We start from the raw sequence: 23,206 nt of genomic DNA on the forward strand, positions 1-23,206 counted from the left end.
GGTTCCACAACACATCTCGACAACAAAAACAGCGAAATTCGATCCCACCCAATTGAGCCTATCACAACTAAATATACCCATTCTGATGCACAAACAAAAAAAAGACGAATAGACAAAAAAGATGGTTGTGGAGAAAGAATGACTATTTATTTAATTAAAGACGACTATGAACGTGTGTCTGAAAGAGTCAGTACATGGAACCACAATAATTGAAGATGTGACTGAAATGAAACAATATATGCCGAATTTCACCGCAGATTTATTAGGAGCATGGAATTGGCAGACTATCAAGAAAATAAGGATATTTCATTTAGAATTTGATATTAAAAGTTATTATAGATTACTTGAGAAGCAAAACCGGAATATAAATCTGCATTCTGCTCGCCGTAGCTGCTTCAATCACAAAAGTGCAAAAGTTTGAGCGAAATTCGGCACTTACCAACTCATACGAGAAAATTACCGGTTTTCGAAGAAGCTTAACTGTTGCCACTTGTACCTCCTGCTTCTAGCAATGAAGGCGAAACCCTAGTTCACAAAAAAATAAACGAAGGGCACGGAAGCAATCCTAATCGCAATTAAGAGTAAGAGAACTAATATTTTGCCAGTTATTTCGGGACACTACGATAACTTCAGGATAAGATAAACCGCATGTAAAGGCAAGGGAACACAGGAAATTCAAAGAGGAGTTAAATCTCATAGGAATTGCGTAGAGTTACCATTCCAATTCGCATTTTCGTCATCAGAGTCATCGTTAGTATTGTGCAGTCTTGTCACGTTACCTCGCTGGAATACAGGAATCTTTCGCATGTTTATCAATGCAAAATAGGGTGAACCAAAGCATGAAATTCTGATGGACCCACTCTGCGGACTGTCGCCCCAGTTGAATGCGGCTCACGCTGACGTTTCGCTTCACTTTGTTGACTCTGGTTAGCAGAGCGTGTATTGGAACCTATAGATATGAATGAAAATGAATACAAACACAAAGAAAAACTTAATATGGTTAAAAAGTAGCTGGGGGTGAGGGGAAGGGCAATCAACTGCGCGCTCACTTCTGGAAGTAAATAACTAAGTTAGCCATAAAATCTAAGCATTAGTCTTAGAGTATTAATGAAATGAAGACTACGGCTACAAAGGGAGAAAAAAAGAAGGTAGAACCTCCAGAAAAAAGCGGGGTTAATGCCCTCTCCATAGGTGCGATAGGGAGAAACCAGACCCTCCTCGGGTGAAGGGGATTTAGCTCATGGGGTGCAGCTCAAGTGAAGGGAGTCCTTTCGCCAACCGCCCAAAAGTGAAGGGGTAATTTCGCAAACCGTTCAAAAGTGAAGGGGGTCAGAGCACCGGCTTTGACTATCGCATGAATGCCCCTCTCCTCATAACTACATTTTAACTTAGTATTTAAGGATAACGTACCTGAATTCCATCCCAAATATCCAGCTATCACATTCCAGAAGTATTGAAGAGGAGCAATAAAGATAATAGAAAAAAGAGAGAGAATCCCTCCCAGCGGACTGGCAGCGATAATTTGGGCGGTTTTCTGACGCGACTGTAACACATAAACGGAAGTTAATTTTATAAAGTGAATATCAAATCTTCCAGGAGAACACTTGCAAGTAAGACATCAAATATAACCTGAAGAACCAAAAGGGTGCAGGTGGGCGTAAGGCAAAGGTCAAGGAATGACATCTGCAGCTCCTCTTCGCTGAACACTTTACGTGGATAAACTTGCGCGATAGAAAACGGACCACTCACACGGCCATCCTAAACAATAGGAAGAGCGTAGCTGACAGGATTACATTGAACTCAGCTACCTGCTCAATTAATTCAATCAATGTGTTAAGGCAATCGCTGGAAGGGAACTCTTCCACGATATTTTCGCCACTGGGAAGACGAACTTGGACACGACATCTGAATACCAACTTTTAAGTTAAGACTTTGAAAAATATTTTCTTCCGAATGCTAATGTTCCAGAACTATCTATTATTCAAAGAAATTCCAAATATACATAATTATTCTATTCAAAATGGAACTTTTTTCTGTGTTCCTCACCTATCGCTTGGCACAGGTTCCATCTTAGGAAGTTCAGCTGGCATATCACCGGCGGGCGCTAAATCTATCGGTTTTCCACGCCGTTCTCGAAATTCCCGCTCTTCTCTGAATAATAAGGATTCAATACTGCATGAGGTACGGCAGTAGTAGTTATATAAAAAAAAATCCATAGTAACGTCGAAATAAAAGTTTCCTTGTGTTTTCTTTTATAGCAGTAGACGTTTCCCAGATTTTTTTTTACTTTTCTCAGGAAATGATATTTCAACGAACCAGGCAGAAAATTCATTTAGAAAATTCAAGTGCACATACAAGCGAAATAAAAACAGATATCAACCTATCCGCTTTAATCTGAGCCTTCACTCTCTCCCGTTCCTTCTCGGCCTCGATCTTATCGCGGCGACGTTGAGCTGCTGCTTCAATAAGTTCCTAGGAGAAAATAACATTTAAAACATCCAATGACGCAAACTATCAGAAAGATTAATACCTGTTCCTCTCGCCTTTTCTGCGCTTCTTGCATTAATTTTCCAGAGTTGATCCTTTCAAGCTCACGTTCCTTTTCTTCAAGTTTTTTCGCCTCCTCATCTGCCTTTTTCTTTTGCTCTAACAGTTTTTTGGCCCTGAACACACTATGAGCAGTAACTCGAAAACAACTGCAAAAGCATCAAGTAGAACCTTTCTACTTTTTCTTGCAATGAAAGTCCGTGATCGATAGTGTTCGACGAACTCGCTTGTGCAGATGTGCTTGGAGCCTTTACGAAGTGTAAATGAAACCTGACAGAGTGTAAAAAAAAAGAAGAGGAACAAACCTCATGACGCTGAACATCGCCTGAGTTTTGTGATGACGATACATTGTTAACTGATTTTCTGCTAGCAACGAACGCCTGTAAAACAGCCTATGGCAAAGAAGTTCCAGATGCGCATTGAAAAAACCGCATTCCTACAAAACAGCATACCTTTGCAGCATTGTTGAGTTTACAGAAAAACTCGTCATAATCAAGATCTTTTAGAAAAGTGATGATTTCGATTGGTTTCCCCAAACTATCTATTACGTAAGAAGCGGGAAGCACTGGGGTTGGATCTGGAAAAGAATCTTATGAAAATACAAATTCGTGCTCAGCTGAATGGAACGAAGCTAACACATTACATGCGTTTCTAATCATGATAATGAGAGTTGCTACTAATAAAAAACTATACAAAAAAAACTGCAAAAGGCAATTGTTCCCTCACATATCTGAGCAAATTGTTCTGCTGCTTCGTCACCTTCCATTAGGTGGATCCCAACGAATGGGCAGTCAAACAACGAAGGTTCAATCTAAAAAAAATCCAAATGAAGAGAATAACCATTTGCACTTTAGGGCTTGGGAATATAATCATAAAAAGGACCATTCCTTACTTTGTCCCATAGTTCACGCATCTTTTCACCCTTTCCATTCTTACTTTCAATGAAAACAACAAAAAGGGCATTGTTTCTACGTGAGACTTGAATTGCTGTGCTTACAGACCCCTCGAACCACTTCATCTGAAAGAAAAATGACATTTGTGACGAGCGACCTGGAAAATAACAGTCGATAATGTACAGTGCATAGCAATCAAATATAAATCTCCGTGTTAGAGAGAACGACCAGGAACTTCCAGAATACAACGTCGTCATAATCTTGCATGTAGTGTCAGGTAGACTGTGTGGTACGTGACAGCACAACAAATTATAGGCGAGAATTCCAATCGTTTCCTTTAATTCCGACCAGTTTGGTATTTCATAGTTAGATTTATTTCTGTTAAAGATGTCTTTAGCGGCTCTAAAATTAAATCCAGCTATAGCTAAACCTACAAGCAATGGCCAAGTGCATTGTATTGTATGCAATGTCCAGGTGAGTTTTTTTTTTCTTATCAAATCTATTCAGATTTAAAGATTTAGTTTTTCTACGTGCAATAAAGCAGTAGAGAATATGTCAAACATTTGATGGTGTAGCAAGACATAATTAGTAAGTAATTGCTGCATGTGGTAACTGTTTATGTTATTATGTTTGTTATTATGTTTATGTTGTTTATTATCCATATATGTTCCATTTTTTCCAGTCAATGGGAGTTTGAAAAAATTGAATTCAATTCAAAAGGAAGGCTCAGTGATATCCTTCTTGCGTTGATATTACTATGACATTTAAATTTGTTGAAGTACAAAGTATAGTATCGTAGTACTAAAAAGTAGGGAAACCTTAGGAACTTCTTAGTAAACTAGAGACGAGAGTCGCACTAAACTGTTGCGATTGCTAAAGGTTTCAATATTCGCAGTTTTCTTCCAGAATTTTTGTTCTGACTCTTACTTCTCTTATATAAGAATATTATAAGCGTCTGATATTTTAGAAAATGAAGCAGGGCACTTGAAACTAGAGAAAAACTTAAAATAGAACTTAGAACTAGGACATTTGTTGTACTTTTTGCAAACATTTATCGCTTCTGTCTATTCAAATAGTGAGAAAAAAATTAAAAAGGTGCAAATAAGCGTTAGCATGTACTAACACAAGATGCTCTTCTAATTATTCATAAGAAAATGAACATGACGGTTAGGCAGTCGCTTACTTCACTCAAAACAGCTCACGTGTTCCTATTTTACAAATATTACTGTATTGATGTACATGTCAGGTGAAGCCCAAGATTTGGACAGCACATGTAAATGGAAAAAAACACAAGGACTCTTGTGAAAGGCTAAAGCAACAACTTGTATCCAGTACGAAACGGCCAAATGAGGTCTCATTACCTCATAATGGTGCTCCACCGATTAAAAAAGCAAGAGGTGAAGTTCTTTTATGCGCCGAGAAATACGGTTTTCGAATTACCCGTAGTTTAGAAGATACTCAACCTGTTGCGTCGTCTAACGGTGTTCTCCCACCGGATTTCTTCGATGAGGAACCTGGACTGAGGTTAACCATAACTATCTGATTTACTCATCCACATTTTTCCTTGTTCATTAAAATGCCATTCTGTAGCATCCAAACGCCATGGCAAAAGAACAAAGGAGGTGAAAATCCGGCTCTTCGCGATAGGAAAGGCATTATTGAGGGTGTTCCACAAGGATTCTTTGATGATAAAAGGAGAGATGGAATGGTATGGTACACTCTTTCGCTGAATACGTTAGTTATCAAGAGCGGTTTAAGCATTACCTCACTTTCAGGTAAGGGAAACAATTGAGAATGAAGCGCAAATGAACGAAGAGTACGATCGGCTTATGCGAGAACTAAACGAAAAAAACATAGAGGAAGAGGCAAAGGTGACTTCTCTCTCATCGTTTGCTATCGAATACATTTCACTGAAAATGTAAAGATGTAGAAACAAGAAGAAATTTAGTCGCCTGGTTCATATCACTTCTATCTTTAATGAAGTTATAGTTTTTTATCTTGTTTGAAGCTTTACTCAAGCTAACTTGAGGTTTGCAGGTTTTTTTAATGCCCAATTTATGTGCACTCTCTTCCTTTGGTATACTTTACAAATTCATAATGTACTTTGTGTATATAATCTAACTGTTTACTATTTGTTAACTATTAACTATTTGTATATAACCTTATAAATCGTGAATCGTAAATCTCACATATTGACAAGCTAGTGGAGGGAATTTCATGAGCGAATTCAATCTGTGAAAGTTACTTTTTTGCAGCAGTTCTATTTCAGGCAGAACAAGAAGACGAACGAGACGCTCTTTTACGTGACATCGCCAATGCTGATGAGCAGATGGAGAAGTTGATGAGATTAAACGCTATGGAAAAGTTAAAAGAAGCACGATTACGAGAGGTACGTATCTATTGTGGAGTGAAAATTGTAAACATGAATATCTTTACATTTTTACGAACAGCCATCTATTTAAGGCCCGTGAGAAGGCCGCTATCCAAGAAAATGACGATGAAGGAAGCGGAGACGAAGATATTGACTTCACTAACTGGAGAGCAAAACGTGTCCTCTAGTCAGAGATCTCACAGCGAAATTATTTGCTCTTATTACTCAATAATTCGATTTTTTATGATTCATCATATAAATATAGTTCTCAACAACATATAGAGATCGAAACTGTTAAGAAAAGATTGGATGGCCCCTCTAGTTAACAGTAAGAAAGTGCACAACATGAAGAAATAACCTCAACAAAAAACATCAGTTACAACAGATCGATAACAATCTTGGCCACTTAAGCCGCTTAATTATAACATTTTACAAAATGAAAACAAATCTAAACGATAACACTAAACCTAAGACTGTTAATAAGGAAAAGCTACAACATTGTTGTGGAATTCTTCGCAACCGCTACGAATGCTGCAGAAATATTTAGCCTATTTGTACAGAAACTGAAAACGTCCAGGTGAAGTGTTTCGTACTAAGTAACCCGCCGATGTTATACACCACAAACAGTAAGAAATAGCAAAACTCTAGTCAATACATTGCGTTTAATCCTCATCCGAGGAGACAATTTCTCCATCGGAAAGCTCCCGGTCCAAGGGCTTAGGTTGTTTAGGCGGTTTTGGCTGTGGTGGGGCGGGTGGAGTGGTAGGTTTTCGCCTAGGCGGGCTACGTGCATCATTGTTACGATGCGGTGGAGAGCGGCCACGTCGTTCAATCTGTAAATATCTCTTCTCAAAAATATGTGATTTGAAAGAAATCTGAACAGAAGTGGACCTCTCTTTCTCTTCTCCGCCGATCATCTCCAAATGGACTACGTCGTCGTGTAGGAATCTTGTAGTCGCGCTCACGACGTTGGTTCGACGAGGACATTGGTCCAACAGACATGCCTAGTAGGGATGGAATAGGTGACTTGTCACGAGACCGATCCACAAAGCGTTCGCGACCTGCAGCCGCTCTTTCTGGTCGTCTCTCACGCTCATGCGTATCTTCAAGTCCTCTGCGTATTACTTGCATACGATTAACCTAGAAATTAGTTAACATGGATTGACACAGCAATGTAGGATATAATGTGGAACAAACCTCCACCGATAGTGTTTGCATGTCATTGTAGTAAGTATCCACTTCATTGAGCGTCAGGCGTAGCAGACCACTCAGCTTCATAAATATAGCTCGCATGTCCTCAGATGGGAGTGAACGCAGGCTAGCATTTGCCTGTAAAGCACAACTACTTATATTATTCACTTCATTTTTAATAAGACACCCACGGCACAGGAACCGAGTTAATGATAAAAATTGTTTTGGTGAGGTGACTGACTATTATTTCAACAGTAGAAAAAACCCAAACACTATCAAAGTTGCATTTTCTTTCCTCTGATTATTTGTCAAATTCTTTATGTTATCTTCAAGGCAGTAAACAAGTGTCAAAGAAGATAAATACTCAGCAGAATGGTCACGCACATTGCAAGAATTTACAAGTGTGGGACTGTTCATAGTAGAACGCCCTTTTCTCGCATACAATCAGATTTCAATAGATCTCTGCTTACCCTTCCATTAGATCTCAACAATTCTTCTACCATAGCGTTGATTCGCGGGTCATCTACCGTGATTAGACGTGGCGGTATTTTGACCCATGAAGCAATGTTCATCATATCTGCGTCCTTCTTTTCTTTAGCCAGTATGAAGAGAGGATCTAAACAGCATTCTGCATTCGAAGCGGTAGGGGAAAAAAAAACTGCACAGAGTGATAAACACGAACTAATCCACAACGCGGTGTAATTATCAGGACATAAGATGTCAAATGGTTCGCTGACCATCATACTCTCAGTTGGTGAGTCCGTTCCAAGGATTACATCAACGCCTCAAATATATGAATACTTCTTTAAATACATGCGATATATAAATGTCATGTTAATAAAGAAAGAAAAAAGACATACTAATTGGAAGCTCAGGAAGTGTGTGCGGGAATGCTCCTCGAAGCACGAACTCTCGTCGTAATTCCATCAAAATCAAACCGAGACGATTTCCGCCAAGATAAGAAGGACGAAAAGCCATTGGTCGTGTGCATAATTCAAGCAACTAAAATCAAAATATGCTACATTTGAGGAGTGTCGCATTACATAGTGGTAACAATAAATTCTTTCAAAGAACAAGTTCATTATAAGTTCTATACGGCTGTTCTTGGGATTGTACAAAATTAAAACAAAAAATTGAAATCAAAACTCACCTGCTTGCTTGAAATATCAACGGTATACAACCACGCTCGAAGATCAGATTCACGCATTCCAATAGATAACTCAGTTTCCATAGAGCAAAATCTTGCGCAATAAACCTTGAAGCAAACGTTTTGAACAACCGAAGAAATTAAAGACATTGGAACACACCAGCATGGAATCTCCTGTGTCCAGGAGTGCTCGTAGAAGCGGTGGATGCTGTTCAAACAGAAGAGCTAGCGCATCTTTGATAGCCTTAACAGTTTTATGATGAATAGAAGAAAAAACGATTAAAAAACAATTTCCATACAGTGTCGACAAAATATTTTTATTTGATCCCAACCTTCTGTCTCCTCTCCATCCACCAGCTTTGTTCCCTTTCAAGCCCACGACCTTTGGCTTCTATAGTTTCGTGTAGTCGTTCCCAGCACTCAAGAGAAGACTCTGTTTCCATGACATACTCGGCATCCTCAGTGTTAAAACCGAGATATCTGAAGCAAACAAAAAGAAATAAACCCAAAACTTAGATGGATTGTTCACACGTAGAAGATAGTCGACTATTGTGATCGGATACATGACGCAGTAAATCAATATGCAACTCACTTAACAGCCTGACTTGCAACAAAATGAGCAGGCGATGCAAAAAGAGGTTGTCCGTCTACCACACGAATTTCAGCTGGGTAAAGTGGATGGAATACAGACTCTGCCGTGAAACAGATCACATTTGCACTGACAATCGAAGATAAACTGGCAGTGTTGAAGTGAGATATCTGCAAATTCATATGCATAATTGGACGACTGGCTAATATTGAACTTAATCAAAAATAAAGAAGGATTAATCAAGAAATAGCTTCAACGACGGCAAGTTCATGAAGCAAAATGTGCTTTTATGTGCTTCAGAAGCTTCTCACGTTCAAACTCGAGAAAAAAAAAACTTTTCAAAACTAGCACACTATTGCATTTGAGCGCTGTGATTTCCTAAATGGCATCACTTTGCCAGTGCTGCGCAATCCTATGGATCAATTTCCTTTTCTTTTTTAGAATATTAATATAGTGTACAGCGGAGTTCTTTGAGATGTTGGTTTCTCAAAATTATATCTGTATTCTGCATTATAACGCTACAGTACGGAATAGCAGCGCATTTGGCTGCATCGTTACTCCTCAATCTCTGTACACACGGCCTGCGGTTTCGCTCGGAGCATTGCATCAAAATTCACTAACGGAGGTGAGTTCAAACTCTAGCAGAAAAAGTAGTTCGCGTGGTATTAAAACAGAAAGTGGTTTGAGGTTTCTTTCGAAGAACCTTGCTATCCAAGAGTAACGTGGCATGGAGATGTTGAATTTAGTGATGGCATAGCCTCTTATCAAGAGTAGATTTAAAGCAAACGAATTTGGCAAAAGTAAGCAATAAACACAAATAATAGAAATGAAACCGTTGTTTTGTCGTAAAGATTCTGAAACTTTCAAAACCCCATGAGAATCCATTCCGATTGTTTAAAAAAATCTCGATCGACTAACAAACAATTATAACGCTGAAGGGAATTGTGGGATGCCTAGACTTCACAAAACAGAAAAAAAGTGCTAAATAGCTACTGTATTGAAGAACAAAACTTACACATAGTGACAAGTATAAAAATGAATGTTAATCGTGCATTATTGATTTGTGATGAATAACTCACAAGTGGAATGCGGCTCTCTGTTTGAGACGCCAATTTCACTCGTAATTCCATAAGGAGCAAACCGGTTTTGTTTCCAACGAGATGAGAAAGAGTCTTCGGTGTTTTCTCATCCTAAAGATAAAATCCGAAGATGGGTTAAAAGATCACCAATCACAGATTGGAAGATAGAGGAAAAACGAAAACTTCACACATCAATAAAAGATTCCATTGTGAAAAATACCTTATTTCTCATCCATTTGATAAGATCTGCTGGACCTACATACGGTTTTGTAAGCAATCGTTGCATTTCTCTTTCGGATGAGGCACACGTCCACATTGGATCACCTTCTAAATATAAACAGAAGTGTATTGCGAAATGCGAAAACTAGCAGAATAAAAGTAAAGATTTCGCTCCTTGTTCATATAATTTCAAAGAAAAAAAAACGCACCACAACAATCTATAAGAAGGGCATCTCCGGTGCTCAGCAAAAGCTGCTGAAGATATTCATTCTGAGCGATTTTGTGCTTCATTGCAGATTGTCGCCAACGATCCATTTTGGCCATTTTAGCTTCAATAGTCGCCTCAGAAATCTTGAAATGTAGAAATTAGAACTAATTTCAATTTCGTTTTGAAATAAAGGGAAATGGCAAATGAACCTCTTGCTTCTTGAAGTATCTTCTAGCCATAATAGCAACATCTGCAGGTAGAACAGTGGTTTGGATTTTTTCAATACACTTGTCATCCAGTTTAAGAGCGATGAACAACTTTTCATATGCATAATGTTCCACTGACCGATACCGTTCACCTTTCATTTCAAAAGGCAAAGGGTAATAATTACTAAGAGGACGAAAGATGCCCTGGAAAAAAGAAATTATCTCCGGAAAACGGTTAGAGAAGAAACTGCGAGAAGATAACCTACCTGAAGCGAAATGATCTGATCATTAACTTTAATTTTTATAGGGTTGTCATCATTATCAGTAGACAACCCTTCAATTTCTAACGGTTGTCTATTTAACATCGCAGCTTTCCGCTTTTCACGAACTTCAAACCGTAACCACATCAGAAAAAAGCTGAAATTCATTTCGAATTGACGAAAAAGTGAATTTTGCTTCCAACCCAAAACAAACTGAATAACCAACCCCATTTGATTGCCTCCAAGAGCAGGAGGTTTTGCGGCCTCATTCTTCATCCAGAACTCTACCATCTGTGAGTCCGCTTTCTCGCGCGCCATCCAGTCCAGAAACTGATTTTCATCCATTCCTGGTAGTATTTTGGTTTGTTTACAATATAAGCGAATCGTATGCAATACGACAGTACCGACAGTGAAAAGAGAAAAAGCAAGCCTGTTCACCTATTCCCAGTTCCTTGTCTCGAGGATCGCATACTATGAGTAGTGCATCTTTGGTGTTCATTAGCGCCCTCTCGAACACTTGAATATGGACATTTCAAAAGAAATTGAAGAGAAAAGGCCAAAAGAAATTGAAGAGAAAACAGGGGAAAGCTAGGCGAAAAAAAAGATACAAATGGTAGAAACACACGTTTGTCCTGTTCAACTCGCAATCTTAATCCTTGCATAGAATAAGCCTGCTTGCTACTTTGTAAATAAGATGCTAGGGAATTCATGTCATGTCCAGCTGGCATATTCTCCAGAAGAAGCTGGCGGGCCTTAAAAAGGGATGTTACCATAGAATAATGAACTAATTTTATGGTTCTAGTAAAATAAAAGCGATATGACATACCTTCAAGGGGACATCGCAAGCAGATGTGCATAACAATTCCAGAATCACATTTTCGTCAACACCAAGTTGACTCAAAATCATAGAATGTGTGTAGTGTACAGCACTGGGATATCTGTAAAAAGTAAAACATTTATAAATATAACTACATAAGAATATTAACTAGTTAATAAAAAACATATCGGATCTCTTTTTAAAAAAAAAAAGAAAAGGGTGTGACAAGTACACCACCGAAACAACAAATTGCCAAAAAGAGTCATAAAACGGAAAAGAAGTAACGCGTAATATAATTTTCATGTTGCTAAATTTCCGTAAAAACAGGAACGCATAGACAGTCTTACATTTCCCACTCGATCTTTTTCTTCTTTTAGCCAAAAGAAAGAAATCAAGTAGTTGCAACTGCACATGAATAGGGATTTTAAATACGGATCAGAATGACTGTAAAAAGTGCAAATGACAGATTTTCAACCACCTCTTTCCAGCATCCGAGATAGCATGACTGTAACCGCAATGAAGCACATCTGACTCATTACCAATCAGTACTATTTTCCCTTCATCCATCCTGCAATGACAATTAACAAATCATGACTCAACTATCGTCTTTGACCCTAAATCAACCTTATGTTTAATAACACTGGTGAAAAGAATAAATCTTATAGCCACTATAAACAGAACTGCACAAAAATAAACAATAAACAAGTACAAACAAGTCGCCAGTGCAAAAATGAGGCGGTCACAATATCGTCAACACGGCACCTCCAATCTCGTCCACAATTGCAGTCGATCCGACACTCCGCCCACCCGCGGAACAATCGGCCTTGTGTTTGAGCACGGCGGGAGTTTGTTCATTTCGCGGTTTGGATGTTCGTGAACCTGAAAATCAATAACGACCTCTTCAAAGAACTCTTCTCAGAACACCCAAGAAGTTTTCGCTTTCATTGGTACGATGCGAAGGCGAGGACACAAGTCGGACCAATTACGGATCCTTGAATTAAATTCGTTTGGGCAAGCATTAGGCATGTAGTTTGGCGGCTCACACAAACAGATGATCCATTTCTATTCATTATCGTGGAATTAGAATTGAGGAATGAAACTAAGATCATTCCAAAGATCTGTGAAGATAATGTGTGCACTGCTACCACTAATAAGCTGTAGGAAAGGTTCAGGAAAGTTGTTTTAGTGCAATTAGATATGTAGGTTCTAGAAAACCTGAAGTAAGGAGACTTTACGTAAAGCTGCAAATTACAGGCTATCGATAAAGGGCAATAGCAATAATTTAATGCAGAACTAAAGGTAAATCGGGGAGAGGTCTCAGTTAAAGTAGACTTTTTAGCGCTCGAAGAACATGCCGTTAGTTAAGAAACATGTGAGGCAACCGCTAAATCCTCTCATCCGACAAATTTTGATGACAGCTGTGTGTAGCGACGATAACTTCGTTATCAAAAACGACGTAACGCAATTACCGCAGCCGCAAACCACTGCGGGCAACACATCAAACGAGGTATCTGATTGCATGGACCAAGCACTCATTATACGCGAAGGCATCTCTGTTTGTTGCTTTTTAAGCAGCTTTTGAAAACAGTTTTACTATATTATACGTGTAAAAACGTCCCGACCAGTAGAAAAATTAGAAAGACAAAATTTTCAGCGCCTAGCAATCCCTTTGAGATCAATACATTAGCGCGTTCGACTTTGATTCAGAATAGTAGGAGTTTGTTGCTGTGTATTCGGTCTATACAATGGCTTGCGGGGCCAACAAATCTATCAAATCAGTGTGCTTATCCAGGACAAATCTTGATGAAAATCTTGAGAGAAAGTGTAGTTGAAGGAGGGAGCGAGGCACTCAATCGCGATCTTATTTTTAGACGGTCTATCTTCCTTTTTTCTCTTAGTAACCTTAGCTTTCATGTCACAGATCTTCTAGACTAGAAATCCTTATGTTTTAGCGGTCCTACTGATCTAGTTATTTACTTCTAGAAATAAGAGCGCGGTTTAGTACCTCAAAGGTATTAAAGGTTCGATTGGGGTTGGCGATTCCAAGCGGAACACTGTCGGATCTTTTATCTCTGCGCTACATTCAGCCATACTGAATGTCTCTCCGAATGATTTCCAGAGGCCTCTCTCACTACATTTGGACCTTCCCTGTAGTTCAATAAAATTGCTAGTTCCTGTATCACCAAGTTTTATGCTTAAAAAATGTGCGCCTAGAGCACAACACTACTTGGACCCATATGACGAATCTACTATGTTTTATAAAACGCTAAACTAGGACTACAAAGCGAAAAAAAGCCTTCAACAATTTCATCCTACATATTGTCAAACGAAGACTTCAAACGTCTTTTACGGAACCGTGGGAAATATTACGGATTTTCTCATTAATGGAGAAGAACAATGCAATTTACCTTGTTGAGAATGTGTTTTCTTGTTTTGTATTAAATCTCTGTGTCCGTTCAGTTCTTTCAGATCCGTTGTTGTGGTAAATGATGAAACATTGATGAGATACCACCAACCATTTCATCAATAATTTTTTTTTGAAAACAAAAATGAGTACGAAAAAAAAACGAACGAATATCCTGCAGTTATTGCAAGGTTGTGAACGAGATAGGAAAGTGGCATCTCCACGGAAAAATTCAAGTACACAAATAAAAACGAGGATATTTTCAATCCCACTTTAGACAAACAAGACCAAACATCTCGTACCGTAAGATGTTAGGCATTGTTAGACATTAAAAGCAGCATTCCACGAATCTGAGGTGGTGCGGATTTCAGGTGGAGTATTCGTATACGGGATAGTAGAATAGGGAGAGTGGTGTGGTTCCGTCCATTTCTTCCTAGTTGCCGTAAAAACGGCCCGGAAGATGCGGCGCCGCACAGGGCTGGCGCGCTCCAATCGAACTCCTTGTAGAAAATAGTGCGCCGGAACACTCGAAGCCGTATCTTCCGGGCCGTTTTCTACGGAAATTGGCAATAAATGAACGGAATCACCCTCCTCCCCAAAGTCTAAAATAGTTGCATGTATAACGGGTTTATTTAGCGAATTCCACTAACTTCGCGGATCCATCTTAAATGTTACCATCATATATCATGAATATATCATGAAACACCAATATCTTTGCAGACTACAATTTCCAACAATGCGTAGAAAAAAAGGGAAACGCGGAAAATGTACTCGAACGTAGTTTTTCAAACGTAGGCTAAAGCTACTAGGAATTTAATTCGACTTATTAATTAAAAAGAAAAAAAGAAGATAGAGCCTGCAGAAATAAGAGTGCCAGTTGAGTGTCCCCCAACTACATTTCCCCCGCGTTTTCTTTATTTAACTAATAGTATTGTTTTGAAGAACTCTATTAGTGTCTTCAGCTCCCCCATTACGGCTCTCCTTCACGTTTTCCACCCGTAACAAATCGCAATGATCAAAAATCTCAGCGGTTGCTCATTGATGCTATATTCTCAACCAAAACGTCTTATTCATACAGAGATTATCTCGCACATTAGCATATAGCTCTACCATTAATGGGGAATCTTCAGACCAACACTAGCGGTTCGTGTTTTACTCCTGACAGGTATCGATTGTGGACGTGGAAGTAGTAGCGACCACCATTAATATCGCGCACCCACAGTCGAAACCTATTAGAAATGAAGATATAGCCTGTAATAGTAGTCAATGCCAACAACGAAAGACCACAACAATAGCCTTGCCTCTGCTAACTGAGTCAGCAGCCGCACGATCAAAATCAGCTGATATGCGTGTTGCGCTGCTGAGCGCTTGCGGCGAATTATTTACGAGAGAATCGATTGAAAAGTGTAGAAGAAAGGCTGCAATCGAGCGTCTCGTACCGAATATGCCGTAAACGCTCAACAACGTAGCACGGCGATTAGGTGATTTTGACTCCACCCATACAGCCGGCATCGAAACCCAGATGGTACCCAGGTGGCCGCAACGTACCCTATTTCCATTTTTGTCACACACATCATCTTCTACCTCTGTACTGACATAGTCGAAAACAAATCGTCATACTCTTGTCGAGGAATCTCGGCGTATGTATACACTCAGTCTGAGGTCGTAACTAATGGCCAACTTATGAACCGGAGAAAAAGGGCACGAACTTCTAGACAGTCCAAATCCTAACTAAAAAATCAGTGAACAGATTCACGAAGCGCCAACATGCTATGAAATAGTATCCTGTATTCCGTTATATTACTAAAACATCAGTAAAAGTCTCCACTTGGACTCGAGAATACTCTCACATTAAACTCTAAGGAGAATAAAGTCTTGGTGTATTAATCCACTTGGAATGCGTTCGACTGCAATCCGAAACTGTTGGGCTTTGTGAACGCGTATTGGCCAATACGTAACTTGCAGAGTCAAGCCGATGTATCAAAGCACGTTTTTATCCTCTCAGACAAGTTTGCTACCAATTTATCGATCTCGGAATAATGAAAGGATTGGCTGGCTCTGGGTCGATTTCGAAGCATCGACCATGCTGTCAGAGAAGTCTTGTATCAACACCCGCTCCGTCTCTCACGTTTATGATTCATGAGTTCCAGATAATCACTGTTCGAAAATAAGGAAGACAAATCTGCTTACGCCAATCAACAAGACTGAAAACAATTACCAAGAGTAAAATAAACTGATATGATGCATCATTACATAAAACTAGAAGTTATTAACGGCTATAATTCCAGTCAATGAGTGACTGATCATTAAATTGATGAATGTAATCAATTATAGCTGGATGAGATAGGTGCAGGCTTTGAGCCTGCTAACTTCCAGGGACGAAAGTGAAACCCGGTGATTTCTTTGTCCAAATCAACAACTTTGAATTCAAGTCATATAATCTTAAGAGCGAAAAAATTGAGATAAACTGCCTCGTGGAAAATTTGCTGCATCTTGTTGCGCCTCTGATTGATCTACAGTAGATGACTGCATGGTAAGATCACACCCAACTCCACAACCTCATACTGTTAAAGGCATCACACCACGAGTCTGGGGTAGTTTCGGGTGGAGAGTTCCTATACGGGTCGTAGATTATGGAGAGGAGGGTGATTTCGTCCATTTCTTCGTAATTGCCGTAAAAAAGGCCCGGAAGATGCGCAGCATGCGTAAGCCTGGCGCACTCAATCGAATTCGTTGTGGAAAAAAGCGCGCCGGAACGCCCGAAGTCGTATCTTCCGGGCCATTTTTTACGGCAATTAGGAAGAAATAGACGGAATCATCCTTCTCTCCAGAATCTACGACTCTGCATAAGCATAACCCACCTGAGACTTGCACCATCCCAGATTCGTGGGGTGATTTCTTTAAGCTGCCAGCAGAGTTCACAGCTGCGCGATATGACGATTCTACGGTAAGGTGGTTATATAAGGGCAGTGTATTGTGACGCGAGGAAACCACAGCGAAAGCCTAGCGTTCAAGTTGTAGATTGCGGGAACCAGTACCAGTGATGGGTCCGCTCATCTTTTCCATATCGTCGTTAAAAAAAACGGCAGGAGAACGTTTTTTCCTACGAGAACGTTAAAACGTGACGCCATGTACACGCTCTGTTTTTGAATACACTGTCCAGACCTCACTGGTTTTCGACAGTTCGCACGTGAATGCGGCATGTTGAGGCTGGTTTCGTAGGAAAGAACGGCATTTACCACGTCATTTTTTTACGATAACAAGAGGAAAAATAAGCGGAGCCACACTGTTTTCCGCAATGTACAACCCGAATTCTAGGCTTTCACTCTATTTACTGCACCACGTCAAAATCGTGATACGCTGCCTTTAACGTTCAATTGTGAACGTTTAATAACCACCAAACCGCAGATCTGCCCAACCCAACCACTAGTTGTGGTACATTGATGCGTTCGAAGTTACTCGTTACTCGATAGGTTAAAAATTGTCCCGCCTTCTACGTAGCTACTAACACGATATCGCACCAAAGACCAAGTTGTTTTTTTTTTAAACTAAACTGTATTTCCGGACCTCCATAAATGTATTATGGGGCCAAACCGGCATGAAGCACGGTGCAGCTGCGTAAGCGTTTTCGCAATTGCGGCTTTCCTCGAGGCGCTTCGGTGGAGAGTAGCGGCTGGGAGCGTAGTGGGACCCTCGCTGGCACCACCCATCGTTGAAGTTGGCGACGTTCCTACCTCGGCTTTTGCAACCTCCACCGCGCCGTTTCGATCACGTACGCAAATGCACCGCAACTAAACTCGTGATTCATGCCGTTCTGACCCGACTAAAGCAAGGGTTCTCACTCAATCCTAACTGCACCGCCTCGATCGTAACCGCTTGGGCAACTGCACCGTGCATCGTGTCCTCTTCACTCTACTATACTTATGGACTGCTAGGCTTCTCGACAGCGTTTGCGGACCTTTCCAATGTAAAGACCAATGGTTGATTCGTGGGATTTTCCGAGCTACCTAGGGGCAAAAATTGAAGATTGTTTTCGAAGGGTCTCAGATACAAAGGATCACATCAGCTATTACAGTCTAGTACTGTCTGACCACATTATATAAACCATATTTGAAAGAATCCAAGGACTCTGACACGCTCTAAAATCTTTGCTATTCGCATCGAGCGTTGCTAAGTGTCACCATGCGCTGGTTAAACACGCACGCACGACATACGCGTGCACTTTTTTGCTTCGCCGTACACTCGCCTCCTCTATAACGACAGGAGGTGATGCAAATCAGCGCCAATAATGAATTAATCAATTTGCATAGTGAAAACTGCGTAGGCGCTCTGCCAGCGCCACAAGATTATCCTGAATAACGAAACAGAAATGTTGAATATACATGGGAAACGCCATTCTACTTCCCTCACTAAAACAAAACCGTATTTATCAGCAATTCTAGTTGTTGTTCTTCGCAACCAACAATTTCAACCTTGGATCAAAACGAAAGATAATTACGGTAGAAACGAGACAAATCAAAATCTTCACATTAAGATACAAATAAATCAATAATGCCACACATACAAGACCGCTTCTGGTCATCGGCATGACTTTCGAGCTCCAATCCAGTATTGTACGGAGGTGATTAGCTCGAACTTCGAGCTCAACTACTTGTAAGGGATAAACTGAACACTTTATTGCACATATAACCTAACAATGGTAGGGTTTTCGACGGCAATTCGGTCACAGCACCAACACTGAAATGAGGTCATCATCAAAAATACGAGGACGAGTTCTCCAACAGCAGGTGTTGGCCTTGAGCAGAAATATATACGGTGGTTAAGGTCGGCTGAGTATTTGTTCTCTGCCGTATTGGTTTCAGCAGCGAAATACTTCGACTTTTCTATAGCTGTTCGAAGCGCGACTTTTTGGATTTTCTCCGATTTTCTAAGCTTCTGCAGTAAAGCTTTCAACCTGGAGGGAGTTGTATGACCTTGATTTTTAGCCTTTTTTGAGGTGTCTGGGTTTGGTTGCTACTTCGTCGGTTCTGGTGTCTTTACTCCTTTGAGCTAGAACACATGTTGAAAATTTAACTTATTCTAGTACCTGTGCAAATTCTATTATTGCTTGTTATTGCTTGTTTCGTGGTAACAGTTGAAATATGATAAGGGAAATATGATGAGCTATTTTATATCGTTTTGTTTTGCACTTGTGAGCACTTATGTTGGTCAATATGTGTCATACATGACGCGATATTGTCTTTAGACTGAGAGCATATTTTGTGTTATCCCGTATTCCCATCTATTTTCATCAATAGAGAAAGGTTGAGATGGAATGTTTTCACCATAGTTTATTTAGCCACTCGTTGCTTAATTCGTTGATTCGGTCCTTGTCGCCATCAAGTTATTCACCAAATTTTGCAGGTATCTTGAACGGAGGGCAAATATGGCAACTGCTCCGCAAATTACAAAGAAAAAGAAGGCTGTTTTGGATGGAGTTTTTAAGGCTGAGCTCAACAATTTTCTCATGAAAGAGCTCGCCGAAGATGGTTATTCCGGCGTTGAGGTAGCCTTCAGTCCTTTTTCGTTTTTTTTTTTTGCTTTTTTTTTGCTTTTTCCTTTACCTGTAGCTACTTCTTTCGATATTTCGTTATTTTATGCACTAGGTTTTCTTTTGCATTTTTCCTCTTGCTGAAATATCATTCTGCTCAACTAACTAATGAAAACTTATACCTGAAGATCTCATGGTATATCAGAAATTCTTTTTTCAACGTGACGACGTTTTTGTGCCTACTTTTGTTGTAAGACCTAAACACTCAATAGAAACTTTTGGCCTTGATGAAAAAGCTAGGTGCTCTGCCCGCACCTTCCTTCCACAATAACTTTTTTATAGGTAAAACAGGTGTAAAATTTGCGACAAGATTCTTAGCTTACTTCAGTTGACATATTTTTGAGAGAGAATATCCTTGAAACTCTTTAGCTACCTGTAAGTTGGAGTGTTTTCATTTCTTTTTTTTTTCGTTTTGAACATTTCTTTTAAGAAAAACCGTTACTTTCGTTGAAAAAAGTGCTCTAACTTTGGGCTGAAATGAAAATCCACACCATTTGAAAGATAGTAATTCCAATATTAATGCTAGACATAATTCTAGGTCCGTCGCACTCCTGCTCGTGCCGAAGTTATCATCATGGCCACCCGCACCCAATCGGTTCTTGGCGAACGTGGGCGACGCATCAAGGAGTTGACCTCTGTAGTGCAGAAGCGTTTTGGTTTTGAAGAAGGATCTGTTGAGGTTAACCAGTTCTTCTTCTTTTATTACTTTGACTTGTTATTTCATCTTTTCAACTTTTTTTTCGTCTAACCTGTAAGTGGTTCCAAGTCAAGATAAATTGGGTAATTTGGAAAAATTCATTATCGCTGCCAAAATCCAAGGCTCCTCACTCCCTAATTACTAATCCAGATCTCAGTGGAATCATGCTGGTCACTTTACCTTACGAAATCAACTGTATCAATACGATTAATAAGATGAAAGCTGTAAAGTGCTTGTAAAGTCATAATGAGGAACTTCCTTTTCACTTCAGTCTGAAAACCCAGTCTGCTTACTTTCATGGGAGTGTAAAGGGTTAATTCGTCGAAAGAACTAGCCACTCTTGTTCGATTGCTGTGTACGATTTTAGGATTTGTAAAAAGTGTAAATGAGAAAGCATTTTCGTGATGATATTTCCAAACTAAAATTTTCCCTGTCAAGGTGTTGCTCTAGTTTAATGTACTGAAACGCCCCTCGTAGCATCGCTTGCCTCTTCTGTTTTTTCCAAATATGCCAGCTCTCAAGACATACCAGCAGCTCCTTTACAAACGCAACTATTCTGACTCCTGATTTCAAAGAAAATATTGCTTCTGGTACGATGTTTGTCCTTTCACATTTCCATAACGATTTGAAGAGTTGAGTTTTAACTCTTTGGACTTGTTTTCAGTTATGTCCTCCAGTGCTTCTATCTGAACAGCTGATTTCTTACAGTTCTGGGACTTGTGAAGCAATTATGCTCTTCAATCAAAAATTGAAATTATCCAATGTGATCAATACTCCACCAACGCTGTGCTTTTTCTCTGAAATTGTGAAATCTTCGTTGTGTTTCTGAATCTCTTTCCAGAGAAGCATAGTTTACTGGTTATGGAAAAACTCCCTGAACTTGTTTTTTTTTCACGACGTTGCGGAATTTTATGGAGCTCTTTTTATTTCTAAAATTCTCCAACGCTACTTCTAATGTGGGAGTTGCAAGATGTTTCAGAAATTGAAACCTTGGATATAAATCTTCAATAAAAAGAAAAGCTGTGAAAGGAATAAATCATTGAAAGGAATTATTGAATCATCAAAACTTGTTTTGCTCAAAAGTTGGCGGACAGGCAGAGGTTCGATTTTTAGAAAGTTGAAGAATCTATTGTTTATTCTCTGCTCCACGACGTATAAATGTCTAAAAAACAATAGATTAGCAATAACTTTTGACTGATTTCACCTCTCTTTCTACCTTGTTTCTTCTGCTTGCATGACGAACAGGATTGATCACCGCAATGCTTAGCTCGATCCGAATTTTGCTGTTGTGTGTTTGTGTTTTAGGTTTTACTTTACTTTATTTTCAAAAGTATCTGTAGTTTTTCACTAAACCTGATTAGATGCACCCATTTAATGCTGTAAGCACTGAACCGCCATATCTGTACTATTGATGACATCGTGGAGCTCGAAGGAAGTTCCGTTTTTATCTTTCTTTTTTTTGTGCAAAGCCACGTAAACTTTATTGTTACTAAGTGCTCAAATTATTCACTGGAGATAATCCTAGTCTTTTATATATTTGAGTTCTGCAGGAGCTAGAGTTTCCTTTAAAAAAAGAAGTATTGAGAGCGCCAAGTGTGACTATAATTTGCATTGAGTAGTTGCTTTTGAAAGAACGATAAGTATCCATGTATTTGTCGACAAAAACAAATAATTGATTCATTCAGGTTAAATAACTAATTCGATGTGATGAGAACATTCCATCTTCTGCTATAATGTTAATTTCTTTAGCTGTACGCTGAGAAGGTGTCCAACCGTGGTCTCTGCGCTGTTGCCCAGTGTGAATCCCTCCGCTATAAATTGGTTGGTGGACTGGCGGTTCGTCGTGCTTGCTACGGAGTGCTACGATTCATAATGGAGTCCCAAGCACAGGGTTGTGAGGTCTGTCGCTCGACTAATTTGCGGGTTAAAGTAGAGCCTCTGGGTCTGGGCAGGGCAGGAACGTATAAGTTCATTGACCTAATCCCCGGTGGGCAAAACCATGTGGGGTTGTAATCGCCGTGCAGTTTTTATAACTGTTTCGGTTTCATGCTTCTCCAACATTTCGTTTGTGATATATTTCTTTCTGTTCTTTGTAATAAGATTAGTACTTGTTTTCGTTCATTAGGTAATTGTCTCCGGAAAGCTTCGCGGTCAACGAGCTAAGGCAATGAAGTTCGTTGATGGGCTCATGATTCATTCAGGACATCCAGTCACCGAGTACATCCAGCAAGCAGTCCGACATGTGCAACTTCGTCAGGGTGAGTGTTCAAGTAAATCCGAAAACCGCCGATAGAAGGAGTGTTGTTTCGTAGTCGATGGAATTCACCTTTTTCTTCGTTCACCTTAACTTTCTTTACGGTGTTAACGATCTCTACTTTGAAATTTGTGGAGCGTGCAACTTTTCGAGCGTCTTTAGGTAAAATGCGAAGCAACTCATTCCGATAGTAATTGTTGGAAGTATTTTTCTGACAAAGTGTAGTTATCTTCTGCTAGCGGATTTCGTTAAATTGCAGGAGTAATCGGAATCAAGGTGAAGATCATGTTGCCTCATGATCCTCGTGGCCAAATGGGACCAAAGAACGCTCTTCCCGACCACGTCCAAATCCTAGAACCCATGCCGGAGGTCAACCCTACCGAGCCAAGTTCCGAGCATAAGGTTGAAAAGAAGGACATGATCCCTATTGTACCTCCGCCCATGCAACCTGTTGAGGTCACACCGGCCTATTAATGATATTGTTATCGTTGTTATATAAAGGTTGTTATTGAGGATGTTACACACGTTCCAATTCATGTGTATGATTTCACGGTACTTGATGCTTATGAAGAAATTGTTAGAAATATTCTAGTGTCATATACCGGTTTAGTTTGACCACTTATGAACAGTTATTAACATAGTTTTTGTAAGTCGTTACGGTTACATATACGTTTTGAAAGGATTGAAAAGAGTAGGTTTTTTTTTTTCGTGACACTGGTATTATTGGAATTTTC

The 23,206-nt window shown here is 39.7% G+C and overlaps 4 protein-coding genes across 6 annotated transcripts; 2 read left to right on the forward strand and 2 right to left on the reverse strand.

The window, feature by feature from the left end:
* Nucleotides 1–505: 505 nt before the first annotated feature.
* Nucleotides 506–3,565, reverse strand: RB195_008912 (uncharacterized protein; the record flags this gene model as incomplete). 2 transcript variants are annotated; one of them, XM_064195656.1, is made up of 14 exons in its annotated part: nt 506–525; nt 717–783; nt 861–949; nt 1,411–1,543; nt 1,630–1,758; nt 1,809–1,905; nt 2,047–2,151; nt 2,381–2,472; nt 2,531–2,663; nt 2,719–2,795; nt 2,853–2,927; nt 3,000–3,124; nt 3,274–3,358; nt 3,440–3,565. In XM_064195656.1, the coding sequence occupies 14 exons, from the start codon at nt 3,563–3,565 to the stop codon at nt 506–508; spliced, it is 1,353 nt and encodes a 450-aa protein (XP_064046801.1). The 2 variants fall into 2 exon arrangements, with proteins under 2 accessions (XP_064046801.1, XP_013296263.2); XM_013440809.2 differs by lacking the exon at nt 506–525 and having other exon boundaries at nt 694–783.
* Nucleotides 3,566–3,827: 262 nt separating this feature from the next.
* On the forward strand, nt 3,828–5,999 carry RB195_008913 (uncharacterized protein; the record flags this gene model as incomplete). The annotated part of the gene is made up of 7 exons (XM_064195657.1): nt 3,828–3,914; nt 4,687–4,837; nt 4,892–4,964; nt 5,031–5,148; nt 5,216–5,311; nt 5,710–5,829; nt 5,904–5,999. 7 exons carry the CDS (start codon nt 3,828–3,830, stop codon nt 5,997–5,999), a joined length of 741 nt encoding a protein of 246 aa, XP_064046802.1.
* A 474-nt stretch (nt 6,000–6,473) lies between these two features.
* RB195_008914 (uncharacterized protein) lies at nt 6,474–17,641 on the reverse strand (the record flags this gene model as incomplete). Of its 2 annotated transcripts, XM_064195659.1 has the most annotated exons (25): nt 6,474–6,644; nt 6,703–6,815; nt 6,873–6,951; nt 7,009–7,140; nt 7,473–7,618; nt 7,685–7,786; nt 7,863–8,004; nt 8,153–8,257; nt 8,310–8,393; nt 8,482–8,629; nt 8,742–8,908; nt 9,818–9,928; nt 10,038–10,144; nt 10,246–10,387; nt 10,454–10,654; nt 10,717–10,867; nt 10,937–11,057; nt 11,149–11,226; nt 11,336–11,462; nt 11,537–11,648; nt 12,006–12,032; nt 12,077–12,095; nt 12,290–12,406; nt 13,936–13,973; nt 17,526–17,641. In XM_064195659.1, the coding sequence occupies 25 exons, from the start codon at nt 17,639–17,641 to the stop codon at nt 6,474–6,476; spliced, it is 2,856 nt and encodes a 951-aa protein (XP_064046803.1). The 2 variants fall into 2 exon arrangements, with proteins under 2 accessions (XP_064046803.1, XP_064046804.1); XM_064195658.1 differs by lacking the exons at nt 12,290–12,406; nt 13,936–13,973; nt 17,526–17,641 and adding an exon at nt 13,533–13,618 and having other exon boundaries at nt 6,703–6,951; nt 12,006–12,095.
* A 1,715-nt stretch (nt 17,642–19,356) lies between these two features.
* RB195_008915 (uncharacterized protein) lies at nt 19,357–22,946 on the forward strand (the record flags this gene model as incomplete). Its single annotated transcript, XM_064195660.1, has 5 exons — nt 19,357–19,476; nt 20,060–20,200; nt 21,968–22,117; nt 22,344–22,476; nt 22,732–22,946. 5 exons carry the CDS (start codon nt 19,357–19,359, stop codon nt 22,944–22,946), a joined length of 759 nt encoding a protein of 252 aa, XP_064046805.1.
* Nucleotides 22,947–23,206: the final 260 nt, after the last annotated feature.

Source organism: Necator americanus, chromosome III, assembly GCF_031761385.1.
Source record: "Necator americanus strain Aroian chromosome III, whole genome shotgun sequence".
Classification (NCBI taxonomy): domain Eukaryota; kingdom Metazoa; phylum Nematoda; class Chromadorea; order Rhabditida; family Ancylostomatidae; genus Necator; species Necator americanus.